Consider the following 16,645-nt stretch of genomic DNA (forward strand, 5'->3'; position numbering starts at 1 on the left):
TTCGCACATTCTCCAGCCAGCCTGGACAGCGATTACAGGCTACAGCACAGCACCAATAGTGCCCTGTACATCGGATCAGTCGCTGAAGCGCCTCATCACTCCAACCGACCCAGTCACTGGATGGTGTGTGACCCTCACTTCACTTGTTGGTTACCCGCCTCTGTAAGTGACCAGCTGCTGTCCCGACCTGCACCTTTGGATTGGTGTATCTTGGACGCTGCTAGTACGCCGAAGCCCAGTACCCCGTCCAGAATCACGGACCGAACAGACTCTCCATCGAGATAAAACAGAAGAAGTGCCTTTTTGCTATAAGTCATTATGGCGGTACTCTCGGCCCCAAGAACAATGCTGGCTCCCCACCAGCTCGACTCAGCAAGAGCAACAGCAACAGGTATGGACTTTTTTCTCTCTGTCTCTGTAATCACTCGCCCATTCTTCCTTTTCCTGATTTGCCACTTTCCATTGTCTATACCCTTTTTGGGCAGTTAGTCCCCATCCATTTGCTTGTTTCAACCGTTTCCAAAGCCAATTCATTCTCTATTTCTGATGTATCCATTTTGCTTTCTTTCGTTTTCTTTCATAATCAATCGATTCATTTACTCCCTTTTTTTTATTCTCCGCTTTTACCACTCAGTCTTCATTTCGTCATTCCCGTGTCTGCCGAAAGCGAGAAGTATCTCCGTGGACCCTGCACAAATTGGTTTAGTGACGCGATAAGTTCGGCGGGACTTTGCTGGTGCGGCTTCGAGAGGCGGCTTCTGTAAGTGGCTCCAGAAGATGCTGAGAAAGCAAGCGTTTGCCTGCAACCAGCTGGGTCTGCTTCAAATATTTGCCAGCCCACATGCTCAATCGTTCGTTCGTTGCTCGTTTTGCCTACCATCCCGGCCTGTCCTGCCCTATGCCTGTTGGGTTGAGCATGACTTGACAAATTCATGACATACATCCATCCATCCATCCTTCACTGGGCCTAGCCTTGGCGATTTGGGGGTTGGTCCCGTTTAATTCCCTGCTTGATTTGATCACTCGTTTCCTTCTTCACTTCTTATTCTGTTCGTTCTCGAGTTCCCATCTATTTCTGCCTCATGCACCCCCCGGTTGATCTTTAGCCTTGTCCCATGTCAACCCGAACCCTGCAACTTCCCCAGTCTAACTTATCCCTGCCTGCTGACGTCTTTTTGCTTGTGTCCTCCACAGATAAAAGTACCTCACCATCAACATTGCGCGCAAACCAGTTTCAGTCTTCATTTTCGCCTCGCAACATTTCCACCGATCTTACTGAATCAATTGTTTTAGAAGAAGGCGGTGAATCAGGAAGCGAATCTGCTATTGAACCTGTTACTCCTGTCAGCGGTCGTCATTCACAAGACTTCACACTTCAAACACAGGACCTACAAGATCTCCAAAGCCTGCAGTCTTACCCAGCCGGTTCCGTCGCATCTTCAGGGGTTGGGCCTATTGCGATCCCAGGTGCCAACGCCGGCAACAACAACAACAAAGGGGGCTATCTCTCACAGTCCGCAAGCCAACCACCCACTACCCCAACTACCCCAAGAGCGTCAGAGCCAGAGCCTGGCAGCTCCCTTACCCGTCAGTCGACTCGTGGGTCCATATCTACCGCGAGTTTCAAACGCACCATGTCAAGTTTCTTTCGAAGATCAAATTCACAAGCCAGGAACGACTATACCCCTTCAGAATCAGCAACACCATCGGTCGTATCCGCGCCAACTGAACCCCAGACTAATGGCCAGCCGCGAGCTGCGGCTCGTCGCCGCTTCTCCATGAACCGTTCATCTGCCACAACTCGTTCCAACTCTCCTCCCTCACCCAGCGATAACGGCCTCGAGATGAATCTTACACACCGCGAACGTGACGGTGACAAGTCTGTTCCTAGCCAGGGCGATTTTAAAAAGAACCGCGCCTCCACTGGATTTACCTTGCGCAACCGAGCCATCAATTTCGTTGGTGCGAATCACAACGGTCGAGGAAATGGCAATAAGCGCCCTGAATACAACCGCCGAGCTAGTAGCTATGACGGCAGCCGCCCTAGTACACCTCTTCCACCACCCGCAGAAGGCGACGAGACTATGTATCCACCTGAGCGGAGTGTTTGGCCTCTTCCTCCAGAGTCCGGAACTGGTGCCAAGGCTCGCCGCATGAGTTTGAGTCTTCCTGACGATTTTGCCGTGGATGTGGCTGAGCTGCAAAACGAGTTCGAATACCAGCGCAAGTTTCTGGGTCGGCATGGCAAGCATCTTGGCAAGGGAGCCGCGTCCAAGGTCACACTCATGATGCGCAAGGGATATCCAGAAGAGCTTTATGCCGTAAAGGAGTTCCGTGGAAAATCGCACCGCGAAAGCCAGCAAGACTACGAGAACAAGATCAAGTCAGAATTCAGCATTGCAAAGAGTCTACATCACCCAAACATTGTTGAGACCTTCCGCCTCTGTACCGACCATGGGCGATGGAACCACGTGATGGAATACTGTTCCGAAGGTGATCTTTTCAGCCTCGTGCAAAAAGGTCACCTCAAGGGCGACGATCGTAAGAAGGACCGTATGTGCCTTTTCAAGCAATTGATTCAAGGCGTGTACTATCTTCATGTCAACGGTATTGCCCACCGTGACATCAAACTTGAGAATCTTCTCATTACCAAGGATAGCAAGCTCAAGATCACTGATTTCGGTGTGTCAGAAGTTTTCTGTGGTACCCACCCGGGTCTTCGTGAAGCTGGCGGACAATGCGGCCGTAATATGGGTGGCGAAACCCGCCTGTGCTCACCTGGTATCTGTGGCAGTGAGCCTTACATCGCTCCCGAAGTCCTCGCTAAGAAGGAATCTTACGACCCCCGAGCCCTTGATGTGTGGAGCTCTGCGATTGTCATGATTTACCTTACCTTTGGAGGCGCTATTTGGTCCCGAGCAGAGCCTGGTGAGCTTCATTACGACAAGCTTGTCACGGGTTGGAATAAATGGTATGCGAAGCATCCAGAGAGCGACGCCTCCATCAGCGATAGTGATTACCCTAAATGTTACGCCCTCGACGTTGGCATGAGCCCGCCTGCTTTGCGCCGTCTTGTCCTACAGATGCTGAACCCAGAGCCGAGCAAACGTATCGGAATCGACGAAGTCATCAACAACCGCTGGCTGAAAAACGTTGAGTGCTGCCAGCTCGAATCCTATGACGACCCGGCTTTACTCATCGATGCCACCAAAAAAGACAACTCCATAAATGGCAACAAGAAGATCTTCTGTCATAACCACTTGCCCCCAAAGGGAACTGGCTCTCACTCCCTGGGCAAGATGCCAGGCCAGGCGGGCTACTAGACGATGACTAACGAATAATGGAAGGGCATAAATGCCCCATAATCGCCAAACACACCGTTACCTTGATTACGTTAGGGGTGTAATGAGCTGTGTGCTTCATTATTCATGTATGCACATATATCGGCGTTCAGGTCAAGGCCATGGCGAGGGGGACTGGCCCGCATGGTCCGGAGTTGATGGATTTACTGTCGTTTCTCTTCTTTGCAAGACCGAACTGTACATAGTTTACAGACTTTCCCTTGCTTCTTTCGGATGCTGCTGCACTGCAACCGGCAGGACGGAGGACTACTTACAAGCACGCAGACTTAATATCCCCGAAATGACAGTCTCTTGCTCTTTTGAAATCTGGTGGAACATGACATTCTGCCTCACTTTGCTCCCATAGAAAAGGAGGGTGAAAGATTAACAACGGAGGTTTATCAGTTCACTCGCTTTGTTCTTTTCTGTCATGCTGTTGATGCAAAGATGCGCCCACTCAAAAGATTGCACATGTTACATACATTATATAATACGTATTGGTACATCTGGGCTTACTGCAGTGGTAGTCTGTCTGCAGAGAGCACAATAGACTTGAACTCTTGAATGCAAACCACGTTCTTCTTGGTATCTTAGTGTCCATAATAGAAGAGCCGTCTTCGGAACGACTTGGTGTCGTGGCCGTGGCACTTTACGTCTTCATGGCGTGTTTTGACAGGCTTGTGACGAGGTGTACCAATCGTGTGACATTTGAGCAAGAGTATTATCTAGATAAACATGGTTTAAGGTGAGATCTATGACAGTAGAAGGGCTATGGAAGCATTCGATTTGTTGATAATATAGCATGCCTTTTGTCACATGTTTGGATCTGGAGTCATTCTTCCGGTTTCTCGGCCATATTGCTGGAACGGATGAATACACGCACACGTGGCGTACACAGCTGTGTCAATGTAAACATCCCACGCGACATGGCTGTATGTCTCATTATTTTGCTATATTCAGAGCCGGGTAGTGGCCAAAGACGGTGTCAAAGTGAGGGATATATCACGGATTGGGACGGCACACGAGACTGTCTCGAAGTTCTGCCAAAGGTAGGTTGATAGAGGTATGCATTTGAGTCGTGCAGGTGGCTGGCTGACTGAGCGAGACATTTCTACCAGGTCTGTAAAGGTCTAGATGGCAGTGGCGACCACAACCTCTACATCTCAGGGTCTCAACTCCGTATCACTAACGAAGGGCCCCTACGCTTCCGTCGGTGCGTGATAAACCCCGACTTCAACACAAACCGTTGGGTAGTGTTGTACCAAAAAGGATTCGATGCTTGTCAGGCACACAATATTTCCATCTAATGCACCACCACGGAAATAACGTGCCGAGTCACATCCCAGTCAATAAGGCTGTCAGCCGCAAGAACCGCGCTGCAAGAAGTGGCACACCGACTGTGTATGTGCAGTCAAAACTCGCTCGGATGAGATGCCGAGTTTAAGGGATGTTGATTTGTGCCCGCATTTATAGTTCGTGGGGGACCTTATACTGTTCATAAACTGTGCTGCCTGTGCGACATTTGGAACAAGACTTTTGGCCGCTGAGTTATGTTGGAGATAGTGTCTTCCCCAGATGTAACGTGAGAGAAGCGCGGGGAAAAGGAGATGGCTTGAGGTTGTGGACGGGCGTGAGCATAAGAAGTAGATGAACAAGATATGTACCTGTGCTGCTCAGAGTTTACTTGACAAGAAGTGAGGAATAAGGAGTGCCGTGCCGCTGTTCCGTATACTCTAACACAATTAAAGATTGAGTTTGCTGTACCATGTAGCTTGAGTGTTTGCATTGGAGGAAATATAAAGTCAGGCCTCTAAGAATCCTCTAATAGAACTTAAATTCAACATCATTTCTTCCAAATGTCTCTTTATTAGTAACTATTTACTGCGTCAACTGAATGGCCCGTGTCGATTTTCTGAAACCATCATGGGCATGTCAAGAGACTGCTCTATCTACTATCAAGGATCCCAGTACCTTAATTAAACCTTAATAAACATCAAAGTTTATTGCGCTCCGCTAGAGATCTTTGGGTTCTAGAAAACGTTTCAGGTGCTATTTCTGAAGGAAGAGATACTAATTCCTCCAATAGAAGAAATAGTTCGGAAGGTGGAATACCGAAATCCAACATCCGAAAGTGGGATATTACAAAGGTACATGGCTATGAAACTGGATATCTTCCGAATTTGCCGAATCCAGACTGACGGAACAAAAGAGCAGTATATGTATTTAATAAGGAGCCGGCTCATAAAAGTTGGTTCTTGGTATCTCTTGTTTTCAATTCATCCACTACTGGCTAGTATTCACTTCTCTGTCGCTCATTACTTTGCTGTCTATACACTGTTTCACACACCTTCACAATGCGCGCTGCTGCTATCATCACTCTTCTCGCCTCAGTGGCCTCTGCTGCTCCAGCTGATGACCGTTCTTGCTCCAAAGCTAAGAACGCATGCCCTGTTGTCTTCGATGGCCGAGTCCCTGCGAATGCTACTCTAGCCGACTTTGACAAGGAGAATGGTGGCGGTTGGAACCCCTATAACCCTGGCTTCGTCAAGGGAAACAACATCTCCTGGTCCGAGATCGTCAAACTTCCCCAAACCACCCCATCTCGTTTCGATGCATCTGGAAAGACCCTCCCTCTTGAGGTTACCATCAGCGACGAGAGTATCTTCATGAAGCAGTTCGGCTTCAGACGTGCCGGTCTGCAGTTCAGCAAGGACAAGAACGAGGGTAGCCCTGGTTCTGAGGGTATCAAGACTCTTCACTTCAGTCTCATGCAGGACAAGAACCGACCTCTTAACCTCAGCCACGAGTACCTGGTAAGTTGTAGCTAAACCTTTCTTTCTCCTCTGGCTCTAACAATAATAGAATGTCTGGCACGAAAAGGCCGATTTTTCTGGAAACCAGTTCCAGTTCCAGGCCGGTACCATTATCGGTCAGGGCCACGCCGCCGCGACCTGGAAGCTGTTTGATGAGAAGATGAAGCTGCTCTGGGAGACTCCCATGCTCAAGGCCAAGTGGCAGAACTTTGCCATTACTCTCAACTTTGACAAGAAGTAAGTTCCCGCCACACATCGCAGAAAGAAGAACGCAACTAAACAGTCATTTGTAGCACCATCCAAGCCTACTACTCTGAGGGTTCCAAGCCCCTTAAGGCCGCTACTAAGCCCATTGCTCGCGACTTGAGTGGACAAGGACAGTACCAGATCGGTATGCTCAAGAAGCCTACTGGTACCGATGATGTTGCCAATGCTGGATTCCAGGAGGACAACTTGGACGAGGGACTTATATATGGTGGCATCTTCCTCGAGGACAGCAAGAATGACTGTGTCTCTCTCTAAATAATTCTGGTAGTTGATCTTCTAGGGCAACAAGGGCACAGTATTCCAACCAATTTTTATTGTAAACTAATTATCTTTCTGGTGTAGCAGCGTATTGTCAATAACAACAAACAATACCGTTTCCTCAAGATGCTTAAAGATCACCGGCCATGAAGGGAACTTGATCGCTCGCCCCTCTTGTCCGAAACTCCCGTGTCACGTCACCTGTTCCGTTCTGCCAATTCCACGTTTGATCCCTTACTCTGAGAAGCATGATATCAGAGCCTTCAGAGAGTTTAAAGTTGGAGAGTTTGTAGTTAAAGCTCAAGGGAGTTATGGCACTCTCAAAATAGACGAAGCCCTGTGATGCAGCCGTATACATCATCCATTGTGTGGGCCATAAATCACGATCCCTGTTGTCTTCCGGTGTGATCTTAATCTGGGGGACCATGACGCCGCGTATCATTCCCATGGTGGTGGCAAGGGCAGAAGCAAAATCTTCGGATGCTTGGATGTGATAGTTGTAGAAAAAGAGGCGATCGTATCTCTCTATTGCTCACGGTAAGAGTTTGATTTTGGTTGTCAGGATTGGACATACGTACCATAAGGCATAGGCCACTGTTCATTGGATCTTCCATTGATTTTCTTCCATATCATATCCTTGCTCCTCGATCGCTTCATGTGATATGTATCGCCGGCGACAACATCGTACTCCCTTGAACGGTAGCATTTGAGTCGCATTTTAGGACTGGTATGTTCCATGATGAGGTGTTCGCCTGTGGTGTCTGAGAGAGCAAGATGCATCTTGGTTACGATGCCTCCTACGGGATTCTCCCTGACAATTTGGGGTTTCAGCCTTTCCCTCCACCTCCTGGGACAGTGATTCCTGGCTACCTCCTCGACACTTCCATAATTGTCGAGGTAAAACTGTAACCATACACCAGCCGAGATGCCATCACGCCCATCGCGTCTACCGTAGCTGCTTTCCCCGAGGAATAGAGAACTTCCTGAGAGACCTTTTTCGTTTGTTCCCTCAACGGAGATCTTGTTGAACATGACAGCCATGGTGGAAGCATAATGAGACTTCCACTCTAACGAGTGTCTTTTGATACCGCCATGGCGACGTATGCCAGCAGGGAAGATCCAGAAGGTCAAGTCGTTGCCTGGAGTGTAATCAACGGTACGGCCGGTGATGTAAGTCGGGCTATTTTGACCACTACTTTTGTAAACGACACGGGCACACGCGAGGACGAGGGATAGATTGACAAAGTGTGGTAAGAGACGCATGATTATGTCTTGAGCTGCACTGAAGCCCAAGGATGGTAGAATTTTGATATGAAGGGAGGGTAAACTGATTGACTCGACACCGCCAACTGCTCTTGTACTTATAGCAGTCACATTCTCTGATCCACTGACTCTGACCTGAACAGTAATTGATCAAGGTTTTGTTTCGGGCCTATATAAGCCAGAGTGCCTCCAATCGGACTCACACAAGGGCTCTTATTGGAAAGGTGACCCCGAGCCATACGCCCAAGCTTGTTGATAGGTGGCTGCAACGTCACGATGATGATCCAGCAGAGAAATGTGTACTTAGTTAGATAATGTAGGCTGTAGCCAACGTGATGAAGAACATTTAATGCTGCAATTGAGATGATATGTGAAATGGATTGCAAATTCTTTAGCTGGTTATATCACAGTTTACCACCGATGTAACCATACTCCTGTTTCGCCTGTGACGCTGCACTCAATGCTGTCCTAACAAGTTCGTCCAAAGTCTCTTGACTTTCGATACCGACGCTGACCCGAACCAAGTGCTCGACTACTCCATACTTTGCTGCCCAATCAAGCTCAGAAAAGTGTGCGAAAAGCGTATACGCACAGCAGAGAGTGAAGTTGGTTCCTAGACTTGGACCCTTGGCCACATTCAGCGCATCGTGGAACGCTATAGCAGCTTCTGGAGTCCTGAAACGAATGGAAAGAAGATATCCGTAGCCCCTCTCTGGTCGCTTGTATTTTTCGTAGATGTCCTGTGTCGGGTTGCCCTTCGGATAGTAGACTTGTTCGACCGATTCATGGTTTCGAAGCATTGCTGCTGTCCGCTCTGCGTTTTCGCTTGCAGTAATGACTCGCTCTTGAAAATCCGCGCTGTTCTTCTCCATCACTATTGCGTCTGGGGAGAAGTATGTATCGACAAATCCGTCTTTTAGAAGCCGCTTCATGACTGAGAAAAGTCTGGATTGGGGGTTAAGCGCTATGCTTCCACCCATAACATTGCAGCTACCGCTGAACATCTTTGTCAGGCTTGTGCATACGACGTCGCAGTACGATATGAGCTCGACATTGACTGATGTAGCGACGGTATCATCCACTACGAATAAAAACTCATAGTCGATAGCGAGCTTCTTTAGACGCTCGAGATCTACTGAGCCGAGAAGAGGGTTGCCTGGGAACTCGGTGAAGAGAGCACTCAGCTGTAGTTCTCCAGCTAGATCGGCTTCAAGTGCATCCAGGTCGGACGGCGTAGCACCGTAGAGCTTGCAGTCGAACCCGTAGATCTTGCTAAGGACTTTGAAAGTGTCAACATAGAGGAATCTTGAACCACGTCAGCTTTAGCAACGATTTCTTACCCCCAATTTACGTACCCGAAAATTGCGACAGTCCTCTTTTTATCGGTTTTCATATGTACAATGGTGTCAGCAGTATGGCTTATTGATGACATGCCACTTGGGTACAAGAAAATATCATCCGCATCCAGGTTGTTAGTCTCTGTGCTGAACAAGCGGGCTATTCGTTTTTGTACCCGAACTTTAGCATCTGCAGCCTCGTCGCTTTGGAGACGGCATGTAGGTGATTTATTATCCCGGTTCAAGAACGGGGCGCTTTCCAGCCAGTGTGTCGCTCGTCGGCTCGAGACTCCAAAACCGGTATGCTGCCAAAATGCTTTAGCTTCCGCAGCCAGTTCTCGAGGATATACGACTGCATAAATCTCGTCAGGAGAGCACTTCTTGTATAGAGTCTCTGCAAGGTAGACTCCTTTGTTGAAATCGGCTTGCAAGGCAAATACGGCTCCCTTGTTTTGGGCGTTGAGATATTTCTGACACATGTTCGCGTAATGGCCTGCTGGCAGAAGCATCGCTGACCGTCCAGGAGCGGCTAATAAAGCTCTCAACTCGGACGGGAGCTTATCCGGGGTTGATTCGCAGGAGGGCCATTGTAGTAACTTTTCTGAGAGCTGGCCGACGACAAGCGGTACGAAGAATCGAGGGTAGCCGGTCTTTAGCTGTGATATCAATTCTGGATCTCGCCTCGCCCAAGCCAACGTATCTTTCCACGTTGGTATGTAAACACTGACTGCCTTCAATCCTGTTAATTCCTAACATCTCGAGGGTGGGGGCAAGTTGGACTTGCATGCTTATCTCCTGGTGGAAGCGAACTCCCAAGTTCTGCCTTCATCTCTTCACTAATATCGATTATGGAAGATAAATCTAATCGTCACGTTATATTCTGGTTGATCTTTTGTCGTTCAAACTGCTTGGTTGCTACGATATCACCCTTGGTATGTGCTACACAGCAGAACGGGACAAGAAACTGAGAAGCGCTGTGCTTCATGGAAAAGCAGACGATTCAGTTTTATGTTTACTCGGCTGCTGTGTCGATCTATCAATTCTGTCATGTTCTACGGCACGTCAGCCAGCCCTTTACGCTTTGAACAGATTTGGGGGCTGGCTACTATTGACGGTAGCGTAAGACATGCATTAGCACTGGTTTAGCTGCCCACTGAAGGCTTGACTTGTTCGTGCCGATCAAAAATGAGGCAGCGTTTGTGTGCGTCGAGCATTCAATTTTCCTTGGAAGACTGGTGCCAGCAACATGGTGAGGTTTGGGTTTGTCTGGTTGTAGGTAGTGCTGTGTACTATAAACTATCACAATTGGTAGCTCTTGTCGTTGAGGGTCGTTTTACCTTCTAACAGTAAAAACGGTTTAGGACCTTGCAAAGCGATTTACTACCTTTACATTCATTCCAGACCAAACCTATGCTCATTTCACGCTGTGAATGAATGCTCGAAACAGAAATCGTGAGGCTGAAATGTAGTCAGTCTAGGGTATTTCGATTTGCATGCCAATGCCAATGCCGTAATGCAGGAGAGATTGACAGGGGATCTGTGAATCTCCCGAACCAATCATATCGCTTACCCTCTACAGCTTGGGGCATTCTCGGCGTTCCCCGCTCAACCCTCCAACACCGCGGCGGCTCCCGTACCTACAGGGAAGGGACCGGTCTAGGTACCTCCCTTCCATACCTTACCCAGGTAGGGAAGGCAAGTCACACCGTCTTGTCTTGTCTTGTCCTGTCCTGTCCTGCCTCGTCTCTCCCCTCAGCTTATCAAACACAAAGACTTCCTCCCTCTTCTCCTTCTTCTCCTCTCCTCCCATACAACTCATACTTTTGCCATTACCTCATCAGAAGAAACTCCAACTTTGAACCACTAAACTTCTCATCTACAGTCATGACAACCCGTTACCGTGTCGAGTGTAAGTAAACCACCAACAACCCCGCCTCCATGTCATATCGTTGTACTTCAAACCCTCATAGTTGCACAAGCTCACAGTAGCAAACAGATGCTCTCAAGACACACCGAAGAGACCAATTTATCGGTATGATGAACCCAACTTCGTTCAAGCCATCAACCAAATATTGCATAGCTACATATATGGTTGCCCTTGTGGCCTCGTCCCCGCATCATATGTCTCACAATCCTCACTGTGAACTCATGTCGAACTTGGCTAACTTGAATCTCAGAATGGGTCAAAGGTCTTCTAGCTGTCCCTTTTGTCCTATATTCGCAGCCCACGGGCGTCTTTGGAGATGGCCCCAGTGTTACTCAGATGGCCGAGGAGGCTCACCGTCGTTATGCTGAGATCATGCGTGATGTAGAGCTTATGATTGATGATCACAGTATGATTTCACTTTCACCCTTGACAGAAAAGCCATCTGACTCTCAGTAGTAGTCGTCAACAAGATGACAGTATGCTCCCATCAAAATTGCGGATGCTCATCCCCACTGCGGGCCCCTTTTTCACCCGCCTCCCTCTTGAAGCCGCCTTCAAGTACCAAGACAGAAAACGGTACATCTCATCTCGGAGATTCGTTGCTCCATCCTTCAACGATGTTCGTCAAATCCTCAATTCAGCCCAGTCCATGGCTGTAACCAATGGATCGTTGCAACTGGCCACGTTTGATGGTGACGTGACACTGTACGATGATGGTTTCAATTTGGAGCCCACAAGCCCGGTGATTCCCCGTCTTCTCGGTAAGTTTGTTATATAAGTTATCTCCAAACAAAACACTGACAGATTGCAGACCTCTTGCGCAAAAACATCAAAATCGGTATTGTCACAGCTGCTGGTTACACCTCTGCTGACCGCTACTATGAACGCCTTCACGGATTGCTTGACGCCATTGCCGAGTCGACTGATCTAGACCCTGTGCAAAAGCAAAGCATTGTGATCATGGGAGGCGAAGCGAATTATCTGTTCGAGTACTCGCCCTCTTCGCCCTACAAGCTAGCACCTGTCCCACGCACCCAGTGGCTGACTCCAGAGATGGCCTCATGGTCAGATGCTGACATTACAACATTGTTGGATGTTGCTGAGAATGCACTTCGTGATTGCGTCAACAACCTTAATTTACCTGCCATGATCATGCGCAAGGATAGGGCGGTAGGAATTATTCCCAAGACGCCGGGAACTCGTATTGCTCGCGAGAGCCTTGAAGAGACCGTCCTAGTTGTTCAACGTATCCTCGAGCTTAGCAGCCTTGGGTCCAGCGAAAAGCGCCCAACGAAGCACCGCCCAAGCTCTCCACCTATCCCACCCTCAGTGGCAAGTCAGTCCCGCCGTGTACCATTCTGTGCTTTTAACGGCGGCAACGACGTGTTTGTTGACATTGGCGACAAGAGCTGGGGTGTAACCGTTTGCCAGCAGTGGTTTGGAAGTAAAGAGAATGGCGGCGCTATTCGCGGCGAGAATACACTGCACGTAGGCGATCAATTCTTGAGTGCAGGCTCCAACGATTTCAAGGCACGTAGTGTCGGCACCACGGCATGGATTGCAAGCCCTGCTGAGACCGTCGAACTCCTTGACGAGCTAGCTGATATGATGCAAAAGAAGTTGTCTTGATTGAATGCTTGATCTGACTAGCGGCCAAAGGTTAAGCTTTTGGCATACGACTATGCTCGATACTGTCAAGATAGGCAGATTGGCCGGTTTATTTCAGGAGAGGTCTTTCAGCCGCAATCCGACGCTCACCTAAGATGGATGAGTATGCGGCGCCACGAAAGCGACAAATCGACACGGACAAGGAGGGTGAATCCGAAATAGCGTAATAGTTGCAAATGTTGACCACGCTTGGAAATGACTTGCCCTCTTCATCAAAAGAGGGCTTGGTTTGGCGCTGAAGTTTCCCCAACACTGTTGGCTTGCTTCTATAGCCTTGATAAGATTATTATGGCCGACATGGTGTTCCTTTTTGCTTAAATATGACGCACCAATGGGCTTTTTGTAGCGTCGATATCTACCGGAATATTTTAAAGAAATTCTTACTATCTCTAGTTCTAATATAATTATACCTCTCGCTGCAACCGATCGTACAATTCCTCGTCTGATACTGCTGTGTATGACAAGGGACGAAAACCAAAATATCTTTTGATGTTTTGTAAGTACCTGCCTTGTATGTTGTGTTATTGGGGATCAGTTTAAATCACAATGAATTAATATGACTGGTAAGATTGTCAGCTTACGTATGTACGCTGGGGAAGTGAGCATTCGTGCATGGAGACGATCAACTTCCCCCTCTCATATCTAAACCACCAACCTTGGCGCATTATGGCTGCTGTGGTATTTCTTACGTTGGACGGCGCCACGTGATATCATCATAATTTCACGGCTAATTCACTCATCCCGACTCAGCTCGACATATAACTAGGCACCTACTCACTTCAACACAGTCGGTCGGCTAGCAGGCTTTCTAGTTCTTGTGCCCCTCACAGTCTTGAAAATGACGGGACTCGGTGGACTAAGCACAGCAGAAATCAACAGAGTCATGGACCTGGAGTGGGAAGAATCTATCCAAGATTGGGAATGGCATGCTTTGAACTATGCGAGCCCTGTCCCTCCTTTGATACCCTTCCCTTCTTATTGTGTTAGCCGACGATGTGGATGGTGCCGTTTCGTGATCAAGCCTGATGAACTTGTCACAGCCAGTAAGTTGCACAGCTAAAACCCGACCTTGATTCTTCTCACTGACATCCCTTGATGGTAGGGTCTTCTGGAGGGACTGAGTCATCAACTTTTGCATTCGAGGACTCTTGTGATGACGCCAAGTTATTCGCAACTTTCAAGCGATGCGAAAGCGACCACGACGCATGTGCCACAACAGGCTATCATGTCGAATGCTCTACGATTGCCTCGAATTTGGGGCTTCAAAAGAACGATTTCATTGATGCTGCTCGCTACTCTTATGAGCCATCGTCCAAAGAAGATGAACGTCGACACGAGTGGATTTTGAACCACTTGCACCAGGCGATAAGCAAGAAGTTCACAAACCTGCCAACCGAGATTTTGTTCATGATAAACAAACATCTTGTTCTGCATTATACGATTGTTTCGCTGTCTGGTCTTGGTCGACCCGGCCGATGGACGATTGAGCCATTAAAAGATGTCTGGGCAACACATTTCAGCCTAAACGGCATCGACTATATAGCCTCATTGTCGAATACACAAAGACTTGGCAGTCAGCTGCTTTGGAAAGCCTCCAATAACCGCGAAGATCACTATCTTTATATCTCAGAGGACCATTTAGGAATCAGACAGATCGTCAATGACCCCCCGGCAGTGTCGGCCGAGGAGCGAAACTCTGGCTGGTGGCGCACGCTCCCGGTAGTGAGCCCGATCCTGACCTTTTCTGACGACGTGAGTTTATTCTTCTCTTAATATATGCTGTTCTTACCTGTGGCTAGGGCCTCAAACTGCGGAGTGTCGCAGCTGCGCCGTTAAATCCCACCATCTGTTGGCCGTATCCAATGGCACCGAGATCACTGAAGAACATGGCCTACCATGTGACGAAAAAGCCTTCTTCAAGTCTTGGTATGGCAATAGAAGCCCGTATGGTAGCTTTAGACTTCAACAAACCTTGTATCACCGCCTATTCCGCGTGTTGGTATGAAGACTGCCTTGTAGACATCCATGCACATGGGTCTGGAGAGTCTCTTGATTTTTACCACGAGCTTGACGAAAATGTAAAGAACAGATGGCAAAATGCAAAACCTGAAAATGCGACACCAGTAGGGAACCATTGGATTTATCACCCACTAAATTCCGGAGAGAAAATCGAACAGGTTTGGCTACGGACAAAGAACGAACCAGATGAAGGCAACGGCGCACACGAAAGACGGCAAAAGACAAAACCATCTCCCCAAGGAATTGCTTTAGCTGTAAGATCAAATGCTATTCCATTCCTTGCGAGTTTATGCTGACAGTACAGTAGCTGCTTACAAGTCACTCACGAACGTTGGTTATTGGAAGACCCGGGGCAATACATAGCGAGTGGAAATGTATTGCTCAAACATCCACAGGATCACCGATGCGAGTGTTTTTCAATCCTAGCGTCGACGGCGTTTCCTTATTCGCGGCCACGACAATAGGTGGCAGTGGCAGCGATTCCATGCCGGAAAGGCTGTCGACCTGGCTAGATGTAGAACGAGAGCCTAGCAACTCGGAGGCTTCGCTCGAAGAAGTTGAAGAAGTTGTGGTATGTAAGGAAAAGTCCAAAATATCAGGGCTTCTGTTCCGATACACGGATGGTAAGCAAGCCTCTGTCGGACGATTTCGCCTCGATTGTGTCGAAGCGTCTCTGCCAGTTGCTGGTTCACCTTGGTTGTACACAGGATCTCGGGTATCGGACGAGGGGGAGTCGGTTCTTGAAGCGATACGTATCTTGAACCCTGGAAATGAAGAGAGTTTGGAGTGGAACAAGATGACGCTGGAGGGCATCCTGACATGGGACGCTCTATCGGGAGGGGGAGGAGGCAAGGCAGCAGGTAATTAGAATCTAAGAACCTGAGGATATAATCTCTCACATGGTTTGCAGTAGATGTTGACATCGATGGGGAAGGAAGGGACTAGTAAATACCTAGATTTGGGAAGTTGTGTACCGTTTGTCTTCTCAAGAAGATTCCTTCCTCTTCGTATGACACCTTAGTTAGTACCTTGCAGGGAACTCTTTCGACTATTCATCTCTAAATTTGCTTTTGCAACCTCAACTTCACCATTTACACTCCATAATCAACCATCAGTTTGCCAACAAAGCCGCCCTCCACATGGATTCCTTTAGTGAGGCGTATACCGAGGCTTCGAACGGTCAGTCAAAGGTCTCAGATCCCAGATTCCAAAGTAGCTCATTTGAGGGAAACATGTTGTTGAGCATGAGAGCGCGTTACTTGAAAAAGTGTTCCCGAAAGCGGTACAACGTTTTCCTTTTCCATCTGCTTTTTACCACCGGCCCAAGATTCATGAAAGAGAAACACCCGCACGCATGGGCCATGATAGACTTTCTTTAATAAATTTGGTGAAGAGTGACAGTCATGGCGAGCCCCAGCGGCTATATTGTTGGCCAAATTACTGCAGCATGGGTCAGGGATGAGACTGCTCGGGTCTTGGATGAGATGATTCCAACACAAGATACGACATGAGACAGGCACGTCCTTACGACTGGCAATAGCGACGTCATCCCCCTCGATCCTTGAGAAACGCATTCAAAGACAGAATTTATACGCTATTCGTCTTATTGAACCAACCTTGAGCCCTATCAGCTTTATGTCACCCAAAAGTGGCCTATGGGTACGACGGGGGAACAGTTTGTTAGTTAAAAGAAAACCGCCATGTCATTTGAACAGGACCACTCCCATGCCTTACTTATAGGACTGCTTCTAT

General features: G+C 48.2%; 6 protein-coding genes across 6 annotated transcripts; 4 read left to right on the forward strand and 2 right to left on the reverse strand.

Annotated features, from left to right (window-relative positions):
• Positions 1-318: 318 nt before the first annotated feature.
• On the forward strand, positions 319-3,323 carry EDB82DRAFT_545030 (kinase-like domain-containing protein; the record flags this gene model as incomplete). The annotated part of the gene is made up of 2 exons (XM_025734015.2): positions 319-391; positions 1,195-3,323. 2 exons carry the CDS (start codon positions 319-321, stop codon positions 3,321-3,323), a joined length of 2,202 nt encoding a protein of 733 aa, XP_025584864.2.
• Positions 3,324-5,416: 2,093 nt separating this feature from the next.
• On the forward strand, positions 5,417-6,757 carry EDB82DRAFT_497254 (uncharacterized protein). Its single transcript, XM_025734016.2, has 4 exons — positions 5,417-5,488; positions 5,551-6,154; positions 6,204-6,391; positions 6,448-6,757. The coding sequence occupies exons 2-4, from the start codon at positions 5,696-5,698 to the stop codon at positions 6,674-6,676; spliced, it is 876 nt and encodes a 291-aa protein (XP_025584865.1). The 5' UTR covers positions 5,417-5,488; positions 5,551-5,695; the 3' UTR covers positions 6,677-6,757.
• A 52-nt stretch (positions 6,758-6,809) lies between these two features.
• Positions 6,810-7,942, reverse strand: EDB82DRAFT_554639 (nucleophile aminohydrolase; the record flags this gene model as incomplete). Its single annotated transcript, XM_025734017.1, has 2 exons — positions 6,810-7,204; positions 7,258-7,942. 2 exons carry the CDS (start codon positions 7,940-7,942, stop codon positions 6,810-6,812), a joined length of 1,080 nt encoding a protein of 359 aa, XP_025584866.1.
• Positions 7,943-8,346: 404 nt separating this feature from the next.
• On the reverse strand, positions 8,347-10,108 carry EDB82DRAFT_554643 (pyridoxal phosphate-dependent transferase; the record flags this gene model as incomplete). Its single annotated transcript, XM_065609634.1, has 3 exons — positions 8,347-9,247; positions 9,298-10,018; positions 10,060-10,108. The coding sequence occupies 3 exons, from the start codon at positions 10,106-10,108 to the stop codon at positions 8,347-8,349; spliced, it is 1,671 nt and encodes a 556-aa protein (XP_065464656.1).
• An 859-nt stretch (positions 10,109-10,967) lies between these two features.
• EDB82DRAFT_497256 (IMP-specific 5-nucleotidase) lies at positions 10,968-13,303 on the forward strand. Its single transcript, XM_065608551.1, has 5 exons — positions 10,968-11,188; positions 11,276-11,311; positions 11,457-11,612; positions 11,677-11,967; positions 12,018-13,303. Exons 1-5 carry the CDS (start codon positions 11,164-11,166, stop codon positions 12,833-12,835), a joined length of 1,326 nt encoding a protein of 441 aa, XP_065464657.1. The 5' UTR covers positions 10,968-11,163; the 3' UTR covers positions 12,836-13,303.
• A 197-nt stretch (positions 13,304-13,500) lies between these two features.
• Positions 13,501-15,936, forward strand: EDB82DRAFT_156307 (uncharacterized protein). Its single transcript, XM_065607080.1, has 4 exons — positions 13,501-13,917; positions 13,977-14,626; positions 14,674-15,147; positions 15,201-15,936. The coding sequence occupies exons 1-4, from the start codon at positions 13,713-13,715 to the stop codon at positions 15,759-15,761; spliced, it is 1,890 nt and encodes a 629-aa protein (XP_065464658.1). The 5' UTR covers positions 13,501-13,712; the 3' UTR covers positions 15,762-15,936.
• Positions 15,937-16,645: the final 709 nt, after the last annotated feature.

Source organism: Fusarium venenatum (assembly GCF_020744135.1).
Source record: "Fusarium venenatum strain MPI-CAGE-CH-0201 chromosome Unknown EDB82scaffold_2, whole genome shotgun sequence".
Classification (NCBI taxonomy): Eukaryota; Fungi; Ascomycota; class Sordariomycetes; order Hypocreales; family Nectriaceae; genus Fusarium; species Fusarium venenatum.